Source organism: Triplophysa dalaica, chromosome 18 (genome assembly GCF_015846415.1).
Source record: "Triplophysa dalaica isolate WHDGS20190420 chromosome 18, ASM1584641v1, whole genome shotgun sequence".
NCBI lineage: Eukaryota > Metazoa > Chordata > Actinopteri > Cypriniformes > Nemacheilidae > Triplophysa > Triplophysa dalaica.
The window spans coordinates 5,250,189-5,271,355 of record NC_079559.1 but is presented as its reverse complement, the minus strand read 5'-3'; the positions used below and the strand labels follow the sequence as shown (position 1 = coordinate 5,271,355).

Sequence of the window (21,167 nt, the reverse complement as noted above, 5' to 3'; positions counted from 1 at the left end):
TGTAAACTTGACCGCATTAGGCCTATTTAACCGTGTGGCATTGGCAGATTTAGCCGTGATGTTTGCGTTGAATTAAATTAGTCGGGAATTAATTAACCTCTTTTTTTTGTTGGTTTATGGTTTTGAGATTTAAAACGTAGATCTGTGTTGGATATTTTGTTTTATTGTTTCGTCACATACAGCACTGATTTCTACGTATGGATAAGTCATGTGCACAACAGAGGAAAGCAAAAAGGTCCAGAATGTAATTATGTCATTTAATTTTAAATTAGAAAATGTAAGTATTTACATGAACGCCTATTTGTACAGTAGCCATGCACCACATACAGGATTTGCTGACCTCTATAGCCCAAAGCCTGTAAAATCAATGTGAAACAGTAAGAATATTGAATGAGAGAAATAAAACACACATCATTCATTTGTACACATTTCTCATTTACCATTTAAGAGTCAGTGTGACTTTGCTGGTCAGATCTTTCGATAATAAACGTACATCATGTATACATCAAATGCATGGTATGACGTGATCTGATGATGTTTTTCCTTAACTTTGGCAGATCTGAATATCATAAAACAGACAAGTGGATAAAATGGGATAAATTATTCAAAAATAGGCCTTGCGATACAAGACAGTCTAACAAAAAAATACATACACTTTATTTGAGAACAATTTTCTAGCTCTATTAAGATTGTTTACACTATTGTGAAAAGCTCTTAAGCAGCATACATATACTAAACAAATCAAATTCTCTGTCCTGAGCCAGCTCCAAGTTTTTCTCTCTTTCATAATGTAAGGCTTTAGTGGTTATCCATGCATCCCTCACGCTGGCTGAAACAGGCACACCAGCCTGTCCTGCATGCATGTAAAAGACTTGTTTGTTTGAGCTCAAGTACGATTTGGACTCAGTCCACATGAAGGACACTGCCTTTCTAAAAGACACATTCAGCTGCCCAACTTAAACCCGGACAGTTTCAAAGGTTACATAACAGTGAATAAATATTAAAAAAGCAAAATAAAACTAAACAACCTCCCAAAATTCCAGTGTGCATTTTACTAGTGTTTTTCTGCAAATAAGGAGTGTTGGGTGTAACTAGATACTAAATTATTAGTTGTAGTGTAATTTAATTAATTTTCTCTTGAAAAGTAAAGTAAGGGATTACTCTATAATTTAATTACAGTTACTTCTGATGTAATTAAACTAAATACTTTATGTAATATTTGTGTGTGCAATAGTGGAATGGAAAAAGACTTTTAAAATCTGTGCTCTAATGTATAATTCTGCATTTGTAATACTTTGGTGAGTGGTATGTAGTTTTATATTATTAATTGGAATGAATTAAAAGAGCCGTTTCATGTTGTTCCGTCGACTAGAATGTAAACTTCTTACGCATTTCTATCCTCGAATCATTTAACTAATCAAGGTTGATACAGGATATATAGACTTTTTGGAGAGAGAAATTTATACAGTAATCTAATTACACTATTGAATATGTAATTTAGTAATTAATAACTTTTTCCCAAGTAACTTGCCCAACACTGTGATTAAGTCAGACCATTTGTTATTTAACACTAAAACAGATTATGTACACAAAAACAAAGAAACTGTTAGAACAGGACTTATCCAGTCCATGAGATTTGACCCATGATGTAAAAACTTGCATTAATTTAACATTTGGTGGCTTGATTCTGTAACCTATTTAACCTCAAAAGATTGCAATGTAAACTAATAGCTATGCTTATTTAGACCAAATAAAACATGCATTACGATTGGACAAAAGGCACAGCCATGTCTGGGTTCATAATGTCAGGTTGACCAAAGGTTGCGGAGAGCATTACCAATACAAGTTCTGCAGGTATCCCAAATAATTGACAAGTTTCACAGCTGACAAAGTTCTTACTTATCCCGATTTACCAATATGTTATTCTTGTTGTTTACTATAATAAACATACCATTTTAAACAAAAACAATCTTGGCTGATTTTAAAATAATAATAGCCTGTTGTCATTTCTGTGCCTTAACTGATTCGCACATTGCCTGTGTCATGATTTGTATCTATGTTCAGTTCTGCTCTAATGGGTCACATGTGCTCCTTTTAGTCCTCTTTTTGGTACATGCTCTTCCACGCCAAGCGTCAAGCTCGATCTCGGCTGCCATTAAGAACTGGAGGGTGAGCAGGTGTCTCCGTTCTCGACCATCCCTCGTGCCTTCTGCAGCGCTGCCTGAATTCGGAAGTGTGTTCGTGATTCCATGGAGTAGTTCTTGTAATTTTGCCTAGTGGCATGTCAAAGAAATGACCGTTAATAGTCAAAAAATACTTAAGGGAATAAGTGAATATATAATAGACTTTTATGTAGCAGTATAAAGGTTTAAAATATTTAGGCATTTTTGGCAGACGCTTTTTCTTATCCAAAGCACGGAGGAAAAGTGCAAAGCAGTCTATAATGAACTCACCTGGCTGCCTCCAGATGTCTTATAGCTTCTTCTATTCTGCCCACCTCCAGACACAGCAAACCATGTTCCAGAAGAGCATTCGGCACTAGGTAGTGATCATATTTAATCTGACTTTCACTGTATAAGCATACGTGCAAACCGAGAGAGAGAGAGAGAGAGAGAGAGAAGGAGAGACCTTTAACAATGAATAGGTATTTTTATCTGTGACATGACAGATATTTAACAAAACCACCTCATTTAAACATTCATACTAATCTAACTGGATGTCTTGTCAATGTCATAAAATGGAAACAAGCTTTGTCTCTCTTAAAACCTCAAATGACACCGATATTACTTCGCTTTATATTATTGTGATTAATAAGATTCAGACTGACTTGCAAAGGACCAGGGTGAAGTATTGTTCGGCTTCATCCTTACGGCCCAAGTGTTTGAGACAGAGTCCTTTCAACAGACTGACAACACACAGGTCATCTGTGGTAAACTCATTCCCTGAGAGAGGGCAGAGAGAGAACATAAGCCAGTCGTGATACATGTAGTGTGTCTTTGTTGTTGATTATTTTTTCTGTGGAATACAAAACATTACTTGGCTGTTGCTCAATTCTCTGCTGGGCCTCGTTCAGGGTCTCCAGAATGCCCTCTGTCAGGTCCTTGTGCTTCCCGATCACAGTGTAGCCGTTCCAGATATACATCATTTCCTGTTGTGTAAACATATCCGCACAATGAATGAGAATCTAAGAATGCATGTTCAAGGTGTTTCCCTTTGTTTATTTATTATTCACAAAGATCCATGCGTCTGATACATGTGCACAAACAGCGACGATTTATAAAGCTTATTATCCGTTTATTAAGTTCATCATTAAATTTTTTGGGATCTGATGGAATACATTGCATGTTATTTGTTATTGTTGGTACTGTACAGTTGTTTCATTCAGTACAGGCACTGACCAATGGCGGTGCAGGAAGAGGAATGTGATTTTCTGAATTATAGCGTCTGGCTTTTCTGATGGCAAACTTCTCCGTGGGCAACGACTTTCCAGCTATTTTCTGCTTCAGACCAGGAACTTGCCTAAAGAGCGTTAAACACACCATAGGTTTGTATTAATGAAATATATACGGTATGTATGAATTGTTTTTGGCAAGATGACAATAGACTACGATAAAAGGTTAAAGCACTTGAGTAAAATGGCATTACAGTACATGACTCCTGAGGTCATTTAATTGAATCATTGAATAAGCTTTTCTCATCTAAACATTGTAATATATTTATATATTTTGCTGTTATATCTTCTTAACAAAGTGGCTCTGCACACGTTAAAACACTTCTCTTATCATTACCTAAACAAAGCCACCTCGTCCTCGGTGAAAGGCTGGCTTTCTTCACGACTCAGCATGCTGAGGTAAGCACCTTTCATATATGCGTACATGGCCTGCAGAATAGTGTGTGTGAAGAGAAAGATGGGTTTAAAACAGCATCGTAAACAAATATCCCAGCTGGAGAATAATTGTCTTCATTCATGTTATATAAGCACAGCCTATGAACTCTGAACAAAATCCATAGTTCCATATTTTAACACAAGATGATTATTAAAAATATGTGCTTTTGTTTGCACACAGATCGATCAAGTGATCTCTTCATTATCTATTTCATTTTAGGGTGGCACCTTGGACCAGGCGTTCTCCTTGCTAAGTAGATCTGCATAAATGTAGGCCATCTTCCATTGTCTCTTATATGTGAAACACCACATCAGTTCCCAGTAACACATGTGATGGAACTGTTTCCAGTGCTGCTGGGCCTCACAGCACTCCTCGAAACGCTTGATAGCCTGCAGGACAAGATCATATAAGTAGAATCACATGCACCCACGTGCAACTGGCAAATTCTGGTCTTATCATGCATTAGATAGGAAGTAACAATGACGTACAGCATCTATATTTCCTTTGATTTCCTCTATTCGGCCAGCGAAGAACAGGAAAATGGATCCCTGAAAGGCACAATCAAGTTATGTCTATTTAGTTTGAATTTTTAATAATAACAATAATTTGATGCACATACTGAATAGAGCTTAAAAGGTTTGAATAAAACCTAATTAAAAATATTATTTTATACAGATAGTGTTGCTTATGTACTTCTTGGACATTTGCAATAATATAATCTATTCCAAATTTAGTAATACAATTATTATTATGTTTATATGCTGTATCTTGCCATTTACAGTATACATACACATAAAACATGCATATGTCTATTGTCTATTTTTCTTTTTCTTTCAACGTGTGCACTATATATATTTTTTTTGACTCCTACTCTTTCTTTCTTTCTTTCTTCCTTTCTTTCTTGTAACATGTTTTCTGTACTATTGCAAAATTCTGAAAAGCACCAAAGAAATAAAATTCACTTAATCATATTTGTTACCCTGGATCAGAAAGCCTTAAGTAGCACAGGAATTGTTTTAGTTAAAGACAAAAAAACATTATATATGTCATAATTATCAATTTTTTTTTATGCCAGAAATCATAAGGATATGAGGAAGTGAAGATCATGTTCCATTAAGATATTTTGTAAATTTTCTAACATAAATTAACTTTATTTTGTTTTTATTTCTGCTACAGTGCCCCTGATTAACAACTTCAAAGGCAATTTTCTCAATGTTTTTTTTTTGCACTCTCAGATTCCTGAGTTTTAAACAGTTGTATATCAGCCTGATATTGTCCTATTCTAACAACTCATACATCAATAGAAAGCTTATTTATTCAGCTTGCAGATTATGTAAACATCTCAATTTCGAAAAATTTACCCATAAGACTGGTTCTGTTGTCCAGGGTCACATTTTATTGACTTAAAGTGATAGTGCACACAAAAATGAAATTCTGTCATCATTTACTCCCCCTCCTGTCATTTTTGAACATATATGACTTTCTTTCTTCCGCAGAACACAAAATAAGATATTTTGAAGAATGTTGTTAACTGGCACCCTTTCACCGTTTCATTGGTTTTGTGTTCATAGATGTGAGTGCTGGCGCTGTTCGGTTACCAACTTTCTTCAAAATATCTTTTGTATTCTTTGGAAGAATGAAAGTAATACTAGTTTGAAATGACAATAGGGTGAGTAAATGACGACAGATTCTTCTTTTTTGGGTTAGGTTAGGGTTAACTCATTAAGTTATTTAATAACAGGCGCTTCATAGATGTTCATCATATAGTGTAATAAAAAAATCTTGTGTCAACATGAGCATGTGAAAATACTCCAGATCAATCCTGCATTATTGTGTTTTGAATATGATGGTTGAGCACCTTTGGATACTTTTTCAGATAAGGCTGGAGTAATTTTTCTGCATCTTCTACGTCTCCCTCTCCAGTGCCTAAATCCCACAATATGAGACAACACTGAATAGCACAATGTTACATACTTTGACTATCTAAATTGCAATATTTTATTGATGATCAGAGGCAGATCACTTTATTGAAGACTTACCCAGAATGAAGCTCATGAAGGTGTGGTAGCAAAGTAACAACATGGTACATAGAAAAGACCTGAATGTGAGCTCGGCTGACCCCTCCTGAAGCTGGTCAAGACCACACTCCTACAGCACACACACATATACACAACATGTGGGTTAAGGATAACCATTTCAAACATTCCCAAGATGGACAAACACAACAGACCGAAGTAAAATCAGGGCATCGTTCACAAATATTTATGCTTTGATACATCTGGCGTAGTTTAAAAGCACCAGCATACGCACTTACACACTTTACTGCTAGAAAAAATAAGCAAGCTCGGATTCGGTTTCGTTAGCGTGCGCCAAATGTGAGCAAAGCCAAACTAAGCTTGGTAGTACACAATACTCACTTTGTTACCAGAGATGCCCACAAATTCCAACAACTTGAGAGTCCTCGTTGGCAACATCGACAACATCTTGGAGAAACAGGTGAAAGGTTGAGAAAACAGCCCAGTACCCAGTGAACTCAATGCTAGGATTCATTTATGTTCAAGGTTGAGTTCTTGATTTAGACGGGCCGCTAAATTGTCTTTAAAAAGACAGATAACATAACTCACCAGATTAAAGGCCCCGACCCCGAGTTTAACTCCTCCTTCAAAATGACCGTGATTGTAACCATTTACATAAGCTGAGGACTTCAGGAATGTATGTAGCTCCCTTGAAATAAATCACAAACAAACGTCAATGAACATCATTTAATGTTTATGTAAATATATACACTTTATAATGTAAGCACAAACTCACACATAATATTTTGTGGATATAATGTAATTGTGAGGATCTAAGAGGTTATCGTAGCGTATCTGACTTCATTAGTGTAACATAAATTGACTCACAATTTCCATTAAATATCTCATTTAAGTGACAGTTCACCCAATTGACAATTCTTCACCCTACACATTTTTTCACCCTCATGTCATTGCAAACCTGTATGACTGTATGAAGATATTTTGAGGAATGTTGGTAACCAAACAACACAGGCACCCATTGACTTCCATGGTATAAACACAATACAACTTTCTTAAAATATCCTATTTTGTGTTCCAGTTATAAAAAGTTCTGAATGACATGAGGGTGAAAGAATTATGACAGATTTTTTATTCTGGGGTAAAATATTTGATTGAAGTACATTTAATATAACACATATTTAGGTTATTAGACAAATTATTATGTACAGTATACAGTACTAAACATAAATAACAACCTTTAATGACACATTTCATCCTCTTTGGATCCAGATATTAATATGAACCAATTTACTAGTACAGTCGATCCTTACATGCTGTTTTATGAGATTTCTGTAGTTATGGGGTAATATATATTTGGAGGATTTTGAGTCATTTTGCTCTATGGAATATTTAGGTGCAATATATTCAAATCTAATCAAACAAATCTCAGTTGAATGAGGACTTACTTGTATATTTGATAACTGTTTCTCACTTTTATTCCACCCTTGATGAAGCTGATCATGTTTTCATCCTCCAAAAAGGAACAAAAAAATCACAATTAAAAATTGAAATGTAATTTCATCAGCACATTGATATATTTTAGACTCTATTTTAGAAATACTTTAACCTCACTCACAGCAACAACATAGATTAACTCACCTGCAGGAAAGTGAGTGCTGCCCTCTGGAGAAGACATTCAGCATAGCACACTTCAGCATGGAGCTCCTCTAGGTAGGACATAAAGGTAAATATGGTTTCAGTATATCTTCACGTGGTGGCCGTTACACAGTCTCTTTAAAAAATGTTTGAATAAATATTATCATTATGGCAAGAAGAAACCTTTGAGAAGCTTTTGTAGATATCCAAAGTATGCATAATGTCACAATAACTTTGGACACGTTCCAGTATTCAAGGAGGAAAAATTAGTTTTTCTTAAATTTGAACAATATACATATTGCTTTATAAGTTGACACTTAACAAGCTTTTAATGTTTTGCCTTAAACTTGTGTGCGGTTTTCAAAAGTATAGATACTTTTTGGGGCCAATGTACATTTTACAGTAACTATCTCAAATATAAGTTTGACTTCATTCTTAATCAACTTTATAAATACATAATTTGATGAAGTGTTTATATAGATTCCCACCTTCTGTGAAGTGTTTGCTGTTGAATGAAGACTTTTTACGGTACCTGTTATGACAAACACAGTTTTATCAGTCCTAAGCTAGAACAACACAATGACACTAGAGGACACTACATAACATACACACAAACATACATACACATTCTCTGTTATAATCCAGTGTGTGAAAGTTTGTACAGCAGTCAAATTTACAATAGACTCAAAATCAAAAAAACGGCTTGATTTATGTAAATAAATAAATAAAACCATTGGATTTAGCACATAATGACTGAGAAACTAAACAAACATAAACAAACATAAATTATTCAGAGTTAGTTTGGCTTCTATTAAAGACATGTAAATGAATGCTGGGGGTGTAGACGTGGCTAAAATAACTCCAAGGCATATTTAAATAGGTTCCAGGGAAACCATAAAAGATTAGAAAGTGTTAAATTGTTAAATCAGTAAATCTTTGTTACCTATAAATCATATCTGATTACAATCTCTTACTTGTGCTTCACATTGTCCCACACAGTATTTAAAGTGATAGTTTACCCAAAATAAAAATTCTGTCATCATTTATCTGCCTTTATGTTGTTCGAAACAAAAGAAGATATTCTGAGAAATGTCTCTGTGGTTTTGTGTCAATGGGGGCAAATGTTGATTGGTAACCAACGTTCTTCAAAAATAAAGATTCTTTTCTTTTATGTTCCGCAGACAAAAGTCATACAGGTTTGAAATGGCATTAGAGCGATGAAAGATACAATGAAAAGTAAACGATGAAAGAAATTTCATTTTTGGAAGAACATCCTTTTAAATTCCACAAATAAAGTGACTTTAAAATTACTTCACTTATGTTAAATGTCCTGTCATTTACTGTGATCGCTCACGAGTGGTCCAAACTTATGAATGACAAGCAACCTTAAGATTTCATAATAAAAGGAGTAAATCTCTTTGGCGAATCTGTTAGCAAATCATAGCGCAGATCTGCCGATGCATTTATATTTTTAGAGATTTGAAGGAAATGTATTTTGGAAGAACTGGTTTTCCCTCTTGTATGTGGTGACTTTTATCACAGACCGAATAAGTGACGTATTGAAGGTTAAAGGGCTTATGTGTGCGTGTATGTTTAATGGGATCAGCTGGTAGTCACATTCCATTTCTATAGGGTTTGGTATGAAGTGGTGGAGTTCTTGAGGGTGTGTGTGTGTGGTGCCTGGAAACGCAAGCATACAGCAGATTTTAACACCCCCTCAACACAGTGTGTCGCTGGCTTCTGAAATTCCACTGCAATCTGGTATACAGTGATAGTCTTAAACCTGCAGCAATCTAGGATTACATCACCGATACAAATGTGACATAACTAAGAGGAACCTGAAAATAGATTTGATCATCATCCACCCTCATATCATTCCAAATGACGATGACTTTCTTTCTATAGCAAATATTTCTAAAATGTGACCCTGGACGACAAAACCAGTCTTAAGGGTCAATTTTGTTGAATTGAGATTTCATCGTCATCTGAAAGCTGAAGAAATAAGCTTTCTATTGATATATGGCTTGTTAGGATAGGACACTATCTGGCTGAACAACAACTGTTTACAAAGCTGGAATCTGAGGGTGCAAAAAAAGCTAAATATTGAGAAAATCGCCTACGAAATTGTTAATCTTAGGCACTTTAGCATGCCATCCACTCACAAAAATAAAGTTTCTATACATTTACGGAAGGAAATGTATAAAATATCTTCATGGAACATGATCTTTACTTAATATCCTAATGATATTTGGCAAAAAGAAAAATAGGATTTTTTTCTGGCGATTACCAAATATATTCCCGTGCTACTTAAGACTGGTTTTGTTGTCCAGGGTCACAAATGTTGGTAAGCAAACAACACTGGTCTTCATTGACGTTCATTGTATGGATCCAAAACCACTGAGACATTCCTCAAAATATATCCCTTTGAGATTCACAGGAGAAAAAGTCATTTTCCAAGATTACAAATCTCATATTTGTCTTCTCAGACTTTTGGATCCTGCTTAATGTATATCATGTAATCGTACATCAACAAAAGCAATACACCATATATTGTAAAATGACATAACATTGTTAAAATATTGGAACACGCACCGTTGGCACAAAGCCTGTGCTTCTTTCATAGTGTTTCCAGCTGTCAAGATATCCTCCGGGTTAAAGGTCATCATGGCCTGCATTTCCAGTATGGTGGCATATGTAAGTGCGTGGTACATGCTGTCTTTATTCCTGCCAGAGAACAAAAAAGACAATAGATCTATATACAGGATCCATGACTACGAGAACGTTCACCTCTGAATCATTTAAAAACATCGGATGGATCAGATTGATAACCACACAGCACACAGAGTGATATCATCACTCTAAATATATTAATACAAAATACTTTTTATCACTCTAAATACAGTAATACGTTTTATCATATCTTCAGAGAACGTCTTCTTTTCTTCATCAGAAATTAGTTTTTTTTTGTGGTAAATGGATAAAATCGATTTCATTTTACGTAAGAATTAAAGGCCATTAAACGTCTAGTTTGTTTTCAGTTTTAGTTTAAATGCAAATAAACTTAAGAGAGCTATATGTTTAATTCATTCCTGTGCGGGTTTAGTCCTTTCACGAACAAGACAGTATGTGACACTCCTGGTCCAACATTCCTGCCTTTAGACTCCAGCTGAACAAGTTTACCGCTAGAAATAGACTACGGATGGTGTGACAGGTGTACAGGAATGTCCTCATGTTTTTAATGTCCTATAATAAAGAAATAGATTCCACTGACCCCTCCCTACACAATGCATACCACACAAACGTGCAATTCAACCTTTCACATACCTGCTTTGTCCTGGAACATAATCATTTTGTTTGTGGATAAAGAATGAGCTGACTTGTAAAACTTTGTCAGCGTTGTTGCTTTCAGCGAGCCACATACTTTCTTAGGTCCTTTTTCGAATGTTAGTTAAAAGTCAATTTTCTTCCATTTTATTTTATCTTATTATGTATTTATTCGTCTTCATTAAATGAACGTCCTTTTGTGCTCTTGCAAACGGTATTAAGTCTAGATGACAGGATTTTTATTTTGGGGTGAACTTTCCCTTTAAGGGTTACGACGCCTTAGAAAATGTCTAGAGAGCTCATCACACCATATAACCAATTATGTTAATAATACCAGATTAACTATTCCAGGCAAATCATATGTGAAAGAATAACAGGAAGGAGAGGCTGATCTTCTCCGATCTGATCTTTTGTGATGCGTTCTATCATTTTTCAATCTGGACCTGTACAGACATGAGGTTTTAATACTGAGCCAAGCATTACTCTTTTTTTCTCTCTCTATCTTTCTTTATCTGTTTGTAACTTCATTTTCCCCTTACGCGTGTATTTGGTCCACGCCTGTAGCAGCCTGGCCCTGCTGGTTGGAATGGGTTGGGACGCGACTAATGCAAACCCATTAGTACATCACAAAACTTCGTCTTCACTGTGTGCAAGTTCAAACAACGAGAACGTTTAGCAGAGGCGAGTGATAAGTCTGTGCGTATCTTTCCTTCTTTAAATCACTTCCTTCTTAATAGCTTTTCAATGCTTGTTTACGGTTCTAATAATTATTTCATAAATGGAGGATGTTATTCAGACAGACATATGAAATAAGTAGTTAAACGAATGGAGATATGTACAGATTAATAATGACATGCACACAGATACACGCCCTTCCACAGCTGTGGGTGGTGTGGAAGAGAGATGTCAGATGATCTTAGTTAGACCCAGCATACAAATGAAAACAGGGTGTGGTCTACGAACAAGAAAAGGTGCAGAAGTAAATCTCAAGAGAGCGGAACATATTCAGAAGATTTAGAGATATGTGAGATTTAACCGAGAAACACCCGTTTAATTACTGAATGTGGATAAATGCACCTCACCCTCACAAAACAAAAGGACAAAATGTAACAGGAACAATGTTAGAAGATTATAATGTAGATTATGTAACACACTTGCAACACACATAATAAAAGAAAAAATCCCATTTGTATTGTTCTGCAACTCAGTGGCTGCCTTAGTCCCAACTGCCTTCTGAGGTGACATCCAAGATTATAGAAAGACCGTGTCATACTAAAAGCACTTAGAGATCTTGCACATAAGCACATTACTATGTTGGGGCTAAGAAGTTTTGTGTGGTTGACATGATGTTGCTAGGTGAATGCTGACTGATCCAAGCCAAAAAAGCTCACCACCCACACCTCAAATGAATTTTAAGGGCTAACTGGGTAAAAAAACACGAGCAAATCAGTTTAAACTCTGTAGATTGTGAAACACATGCAGCCTTACCTGCTCTTAAGTCTGGTAAGAGCCTCATCAAACTCATTTTGTAGGAACAGATCCAGTGCTGTCATACAGTCTTGAAGAGCCACTGACAGGTCAGATTTCTCCGACCTAACACACAGACATACAAAAAGAGGAGAGATGTGGATCATTTAAAATGAGAGATGGATAAAGGAACAGTGCACAAATAAGTCAAAATAGTTCTGTTATGAACTCCCCGCCAGCAGGACACAAAACAGAACTTGAAATTTAGTAGGCTACATGACTACTTACGATTCTTTTCTTTGTTTTTAGTTTGTTTGTTACTTTGGAGTTTAACAGCCCCCGTTCACTTTCAATATCAAACAAATTCATAGATATCATACATTTTTGGGACAATATTAGGGTGAGTAAATCATCACCTGTTTATGTGAACTATATTATTAATGCAAATAGAAAACTCATACCAACAATTTGAATACTAATACTATCAGATGTCTTTACCCCACCAAACCAAATCAGTTTAAACGTACAATATAGTACAAATACATAAATACAAACACACACACAAGACGTCTGCACTACCGATTGCACTGGTCGTACTCTGAGGGATGTAGATGTTATCTCTGGAAAGGAAGCTTATGCTTACACAGCCGGCCTATGTGTGCATCTGCAGAAAATCTCACACTACTTCCACACGACCTGTTTCGTGTGAACGTGAAGTCACAGCTCTCTGCTGCAGAGAATCCCCTCCAGAGCTGCTCAATTTAGATCCAAGAGCACCAAGAACGCTGTTACCTTCAAACAGCACTGACACATACATTATGTCACAGAAGTGAGTACACCCCTCACATTTTTGTAAATATTTTATTATGTCTTTTCACGTGACAACGCTGAAGATATTAAAACTTTGGTGCACTGTACAGTAGTAAGTGCACAGCTTGTATACTAGTGTACATTTGCTGTCATCTCAAATTAATGCAACATACCATTAATGTCTAAACCGCTGGCAACAAAAGTGAGTACACCCCTAAGTGAAAATGTCCGAATTGGGCCCAATAAGCCATTTTCCCTGCCCGTTGGCATTAGTGTTACAAGGTCTCAGGTGTGAATGGGTAGCAGGTGTGTTAAATTTGGTGTTATAGCTCTCACTCTCTCATACTGGTCACTGGAAGTTCAACATGGCACCTCCTGGCAAAGAAATCTCTGAGGATCTGAAAAAAAGAATTGTTGCTCTACATAAAGATGGTCTAGGCTATAAGAAGATTGCCAAGACCCTGAAACTGTGATTCAGCACGTTGGCCAAGACCATACAGCTCTTTAACAGGACAGGATACACTCAGGCCTGTCGAGCAAAGAACTTGAGTGGACGTGCTCAGCGTCATCCATCTTTGGGAAATAGACGAATGAGTGCTGCAGCATTGAAGGGGTGGCGGTCAGCCTGTCAGTGCTCAGACCATATGCCGCACACCTCAAATTTGTCTGCATGGCTGTCGTCCCAGATGGAATACTCTTCTAAAGATGATGCACAAGAAGGTGGAGGAGCGCAAGGTCTGTAACATCCAACATCTCTGTTATGTGGTCATGGAGGCGTGGAAGAGGACTCCAGTTGCAACCTGTGAAGCTCTGGTGAACTCCATGCCCAGGAGGGTTAAGGCAGTGCTGGAAAATAATGGTGGCCACACAAAATATTGAAGATTTGTGCCCAATTTGGACATTTTCACTTAGGGCTGAACTCACATCAATGGCTGTGTTGAGTTCTTTTGAGGGGACAGCAAATTGACACTGTTATAGAAGCTGTACACTCGCTACTTTACATTCTTGCAAAGTCTCATTTCTTAAGTGTTGTCACATGAAAAGATATAATAAAATATTTACAAAAATGTGAGGGGTGTACTCACTTCTGTGAGATATTGTAGGTGTGTGTACTTTGGCTTTATTTGTAACATGTTTGAATACGGCAAAAAAATCATAATACACTGTAAAATGTTGTTTGCATGATTGTAAACGGAACACACATTTAAACCGTAAGATGTTTGTTATCCAAAAAAATGATCAAGTCAGAGGCGACAGTAAAGGGAAAGATCAAAGCCCATTGTATCTCTGCATTAGGTCACATTCTTTACGTTGCAGCACCATTTAAATTAATTTCCAAGTTGAGCTCAAATTTGTAATGGTCCTGACCTCTGCCGTGCCCCACTGAGATTATAGTACGGCGCCTATAATCTAGTAATACCCAACAAGCTCTTACATACAGTTCTTCCTCCCTTCTCTCAATGTGGACAAATTAACCAGGAATTGAAAACTTTTGTGACAATGGCTCTCTGGCTTTCTCCACTGAGCCCAATCAAATCATTAAGTGTGACTAAATGAACGCCACGTCTGCATTCCAAACGGCCGCTCACACAGAGGGGTTCTTTATGTCGGGACCGGCTAAAGAGATATGACCCCGTCTTGTGGCTCAGGCTACTGCTGGACCCGGAGAACTAGAGAGTGGTTTTGCTGTAGGGTCTCTCCACGTTCTAGCATGAGTAATGACTCGCAGATGACTTTCATGCTGTTGTGTCCTGTTGCTAACTTTTTGCTAAAAACAAGATCATTATAATTTGCCAGCATGAAACATAGCGCAAGTCTGTTGAGATTCGATGTAATTTGGTGCTGTTAACCAAACATTTTTTCTTACAGGGATGTACATTTCACATGTGCACTACTGCCACTTTGAGTTCCCAGTTTTTTGTCACATTAATATTAACTTTGGCCTTTCTTTTAAAAATTAAAAAAGAATAAAAACACTCACAAATGTAACAATTGTTGGCATACATTAAAATATAGCTCAGAAAATGGAAATATAGCTCAGAAAATTTGGCCTTGAGACATTGCATATAGACATATAATTCATTAAAAAAATTAGATACCATGCCAAATTTTCGTTTAATCAGCATCTCTAAATGTATTGTGGTCATTCCAGTCCAATATCTGTTCAACTAACTCAAACTTCAGGAGTGACAAAGTCATCCAACAGCAATTTAAAAGACTGACAGCATGACAAGACATGACAACTGTGATAAAAATTAAGGTTATCACTTTTTCTAAATACATGTGCACATATTAATGTTGTGTTGCTTAAAAAGTGATTATGAACTTTGAAGATACAAAGCATCTTTTCTGTTTCTTTTACCTGTTTCCTCGCTTTTAATTTTCTGCAAAAAAGTGCAAATAGAAACAATCATTTAATTGTAGATTTGGGATTATTTTACTTTACCACATCGGTAAATTCAGCAAAACTGAAAATAATTTTGAAATGGTCTCTTTATTTTATCCATATATCTGCACATACTGAAGTCTGTATTTTGTCTCTATTTATACTTCTAGAAGGATCAACTCTGTGTTTTGTGATTTCTCATTTCTGTTTGTCTCTTACACTCCAAAAGGACCAAACTTGACACCACAAACCCCAAAACAACTCTGATTCCATATGTACAGTAAAACTAGATTACAGTCAATAACCAGATTTTCCTTCACAGGACACAAGAGAGAATTTCCTCCCTGACATTGATATCTGATATCAGGACAGAAACTAAACTAGCACAAGGAAGTAGGCTGAGGTTTGTTCAGATGCTACGACACAACCAACCTTTGCTCTCCCCGGACCATCTGTAAAGTGCTCAGCAAATTAAATGTGGTGATGAATCTGAGCGATTCTAAAAAGCTGATGCTGTCTAAAACTAGTCTAACGTCACAGCAATGGCTAAAACAAACAACATACATTCACAATTCTAAAAGATCTGATGCTTAACACTCCCTCAAGAATCACAAAAGGCATTCTCTACGACACAACGCAAACAGCAAGGGCATCCAAAACAATTACCTGTCTAATATTTCCAAAACCTCCCCTGCTTTTCTGGTTATGCAGCTTATAAAGCACCATGTCTGTTAAGAAAGTCTTCAATCACTGCTAAAACACACGTTCACACAGAATAACACGCTGTCAGCTGTACGGCGGTCTTACCCGTTTGACAGAGTTTCTGCCTCTCCTGACATTTTCATCTGGTACAGTGAGACCGAAGAGTGCAGTAAAGCGAGAGAGAGATAATGGAGATAAAATTAGAGAGAGGTAGACGCAGAGTAATTCACAGTGTGTGTGAAAACAGGCCTTCTATCAGCAAAGCAGCAGCTTCCCTCTGGCTATGGCACACACACACAGTCTCTCTCACACACACACACACACACACACTCAGTCAAGCTGCAGAGAGAACAGCGGGGCAGGAACGCAGAGCTTAATAAGAATGGGATGACTATCACAAAGAGTAAAAGTGGACATTCTGATTGACTATCCCGCTGTCTGCCCGCCTTCTAACAAAACAAACACGTACACATCTCACCACCTAAGCCTCCTCCTCTTCTCAGCATCGTTCTCATGCTATACACTGCATCCTGGCTCCTGATTGGTCAGCGATGCAGCAGGGGTTGAACAAGTTCTTTAAGCGACAGAGAGGACAATCTGAACTTATCTGAACATATTCAACAGCACTAGACACCAGGACAAGCCCGTAAATCAGTGCTCAAGAGCGGAGGGATCACGAGACGCAGAGGACAGCTGCAGATAGCAGATCAGCAGAGGGAATTGACACAGCCTGAGGCATGTTGAGGAGAGAGAAGATGCGTTTGTGAGAGAAAAAATAAGTACGAAAAGTATAGAGCCCGAAAATGACAAACCCTCTATTTTGCTTTTTCTCGATTTTTTTTTTTTTTTAAGTTTGCTATTAGCTGCAATTAGATTTGAAAAATAAAGAAACTAAAAAACGACATGAATTTCAGAGATTAGTATGTCAGTCTTTTGCTGTAAGGAAAACATGCACTCACGCTGGTATGGACTTAAAGGTCCAATGTTTTTTTTTTTGAGGCTCTATTGACAGAAAAGCAACTATGGTGTATAAAGACATTACATGATGAAGCGTTATGATATATCACCTTAAAATTGAGCTATTTCTATTTACATACACCGCGGGTCTCCTTGCATGGAATTCGCCGTGTTGTTTCTACAGTAGCCCTAAAAGGTAAACTGATCTACAGAACACGTTTTGTATTAACATTATCTCATTCGGCAAAGAAGGACAACATCTTAGTCCTGTGAGAGCCACCGTAGTGCTTCAAAAGGGAGGGGCGGGGTAAGCTGTTGGTTGTATTTCACAACCTTAAAGCTAGATGCCGCTAGATTTCATATACTGGACCTTTAAAGAAAGTCCTAAAAAGTGACAAAGAAGCCTAAATATTAATGTTTTACTTCAGTAATGGGAAAACCATCATATGAAAAACTTGATAACATCGATAACATGCTTACTACCATATAGACCTTATAAATGTCCAATGAACCCAAATTCCTTGAACCTTGTGATCTTGCAAATGTGCTGTGTATGAATCATATGCGTCATATTCAGGGTCATATTTGATCGACATGGGGTATAATAAATGGAGTAATTGAGATAAACGATCACCAAATAAATGCATAACTTGAACGATTTTAATTCAATTCAATTTTGTGTTTTGTGTTTAGAGAAGAAGCGAGTGCATTCTAGTAAATAATATCTAATAATATCAAATAAATGCAGTCTCCGGGTGTGCAAGCCAGCCAACAATTTCCTGTGGCGAGGAACCCAAACTCCAATGATAAATAAATGGAGGAAAATAACTCAGGAGAAACCAGTCTCAGCCGGGACTGATCTGCTCTGACGTGTCACAGATGCATTCAGTAACTTTGATTAAAATTAGTAAAATAAAATCAAAACTTTGATTAAAAGTTACTGAGTAAATGTTTATGAAGAATAGGGAGAGTTTATCAGTTGTGATTTAGGAAGTTTAATTTGTTGAAACTGTTTGGGTCTATCGATATCAGGCAACAGAGGAATGATATTACATTTACATTACGCATTTGGAAGACACTTTTATCTAAAGCGACTTACATTGCATTATCCTATACATTTATACATAGTTGTGTGCAATCCCCTGGGATCGAACCCACAACCTTGCGTTGTAAACGTAATGCTCTTACCACTGAGCTACAGGAAAGCTTATAATTTTACATTTATTAGAGAGAAAAAAGATAGTTCTGTGACATTTATGTAAAATATGAATGGAATCCCAAAGTACCCAAATTTGTCCACTAACAGCAGATTAGTGCAGTTGTAATTAACAACACTTGAGGGTTACACAGGTACCAAACATCTCAGCATAAACCCTGAATAAAAAACTCTTCCCTGAACATCAGTGTGTTAATGTGCTCTGATGGAAGGCATGGTATCTGTATCTGAAACACTGTTCACAAAGCAAACGTGTTCGGACACAAATCATAAAAAGCTTGCGATCATTAACCACAATACTTTGCTTTGATGTAATGAGCTTATGCTGCTACACTGTATTCATAGAACCCACTTAAAAGATACTCATGCTTGCAGAGGAGAGGGCATTAGGAGCAGTTACAGAGACACACTCACAAAAGACATGAGAACATTAACAAATGACTGATAGATAATTACTTTTACATAATTACTTTAAAATAATCAATGCATGCATGCGTGTGTGTGTGTTATTTTTGCATGCACTAATGTGCATGAAACTAATTTGATATTGTTATACATCAAATTGCTATGAATTTGATATATACATATACATACATATAGAAATATAGAGATAGATCTGTACACTCTGGTTGACTGTTGAACAAACATGATGCAGCCTTTTGGTTGTAGCTGATATGCCAACTGGAGTGAACCTATGAATAATACATGCAAAGGGTGGTAAGAACCTGCCCTTTATGAGATGATAATAATCCTTCTAGCAAGGCGTAAATTTCAGATTCTAGGATTTTGATTTCACTAAGATCTACCTTACAAATGTACCCTTTTCCAATACAAAGTATGCCACATAACTGATGCAGTGCATTGTGGGAAGTAACATGATAGAACCATTTTATTTACCCATGAGGCTTATCGGGAGATCTGTATTCAAGCTCAGTTACGCATGAACTCTCAAGACACTTGATCGTTTTTCTTCACAAAGCATGACGAAAGCAGAGAAAAGTGCATGGTAAGGTTTAGAAAGCGGAAGTGGAATCCTACCCATATTCAGTGATGACAGGGTCCAGCCCATCGTTCTCTATCATAGGGGACCTAAAAAGAAAGGAAACAAAATAGAAATGTGAGAAGTTGTCTGCTGATAACGGATAGAGAAGCTTTATGCTGAATAGATACTCTGATCTGCTATCATTATATGAACTGGGTTGGTGTTATGGTCCATTAGACAAAGATTGTACACGTCAACCAGACACAAAGCAGGGTACGACGAGTCTATCTGTAAAAACATGCAATGAAGATAACACGGGTTGTTTTAAGTGTGCCACACTCACTGTAGTGGAGAGGTGGGGCTGTCCATCACATCTTCAGTCTTGAGTGGATCCCTAAAACAAGATCAAAATATGTGGACATGTGTGATCTTTTATTCTTTATTGATACACTGTAACACTATCCCATCAGTTGGGATTTCCTTTCGACATCACAGTTTTGTCTTTGGAAAACCCCTGATGATAAGATTTTACCTGAATATTATACAAAAAAATCAAGTTATTGTGTATCTCATTCATACCTTTATTGGGACAATTAGTCAAATAAAATCTGCTTCAATTACTCAAAACACAAGAAAATAAACAAAATCATTTGACAAACAAGCATTTTTTCTCCTTCTTAAGTCTGTTTTCTTACAAACTACACAAGACTGGAAAATCAACACCTCTGTCATAAAATAATAAAAATTGTTAAGTATTAACAGCCTACAACGTGCAGCACATGTGACGTGGATGTAATGAGGAAGGAGGAGTTTTTACAGAAATAAGAGGCGTGTTTTACATAATGAAGCTCTGCGCAGAGCAGACCAACCTGGATCAAAGTACCGCGAGAGCTTTTTAAAAGACCGCGCTCGAATCGGTCTCGCGATACTTTGACGCGACACGACGTTCGCTCTGCGCAACGACGCACGCAGTCGAACACACCTAACAACTATCATCCAATCATCTTTCTCCAAATCTCATACCTGTATGACATCAACCCTTACGTTGGTGTTGACATTACGCCTTTTGATTAACTCGAGGCTACGTCACTTGTCGTGGGAAACATATTTTCCCCCAAAAAACATGTATATATAAAGAAATGTGATTAACTTTAAAGAAAAATAAGAATCGTTCATGAGAATTTCCAATTCCAAAGTGCAGCTTTACTTGCCTTTATTCAAATCTTTGGGACTTTACTAGAAGACAATTAACTATATTACAGAACGTTATCAGACGATGCAAATACTTTACCTGAGACTGCTTCTCTTTAACGGATTATTTCTTACTACCTGACCCAAGATATCAGAAAACGATCACAGCCAACTTACTTTTTGTCCTCATTCTTCTTGTTGCGTCTGAAGAAACTCATTCCAAAGAGGAAGAGCAGACAGTTAATCCAATAAGACGAGAAAGTGTGTTATTGTCGCTACCTGGACATTCGTTCTATCACAGGTGATCATTGAACGTGTGTCTCTAACTGACTTATATGTGATGTGAGACAGGGAGGTGTGGAGATACCCATTCTCACAATGAAGAGATCCTTTGCAGAAAAGGTGCTGGAATGCAGAGCTGCAACTCTTCCCTGGTCCTAAAGTCCTCCAGGTTAGCCAGTCAGAAACGGTGTGAGGTATTACGTGAATAATAGCCTACAATGATTTTCAGGTAAGTAAACGTTTTTGAAGGAGCTATACATGTTATTTTCGGGGCGTGACGTGTTCGTGCGTT

The 21,167-nt window shown here is 36.9% G+C and overlaps 1 protein-coding gene across 2 annotated transcripts; it reads right to left on the bottom strand.

Annotated features, from left to right (window-relative positions):
- Positions 1-147: 147 nt before the first annotated feature.
- ttc39a (tetratricopeptide repeat domain 39A) lies at positions 148-20,989 on the bottom strand. Of its 2 annotated transcripts, XM_056772551.1 has the most exons (20): positions 20,771-20,989; positions 19,746-19,796; positions 19,459-19,509; positions 12,371-12,475; positions 10,151-10,282; positions 8,047-8,090; positions 7,562-7,629; positions 7,369-7,433; positions 6,512-6,611; positions 6,305-6,370; positions 5,927-6,035; positions 5,746-5,813; positions 4,376-4,435; positions 4,115-4,276; positions 3,789-3,880; positions 3,399-3,519; positions 3,037-3,148; positions 2,828-2,942; positions 2,454-2,570; positions 148-2,273 (listed from the first exon to the last, which is right to left on the bottom strand). In XM_056772551.1, exons 1-20 carry the CDS (start codon positions 20,809-20,811, stop codon positions 2,156-2,158), a joined length of 1,797 nt encoding a protein of 598 aa, XP_056628529.1. In that variant the 5' UTR covers positions 20,812-20,989; the 3' UTR covers positions 148-2,155. The 2 variants fall into 2 exon arrangements, with proteins under 2 accessions (XP_056628529.1, XP_056628530.1); XM_056772552.1 differs by lacking the exons at positions 19,459-19,509; positions 19,746-19,796; positions 20,771-20,989 and adding an exon at positions 16,353-16,661.
- Positions 20,990-21,167: the final 178 nt, after the last annotated feature.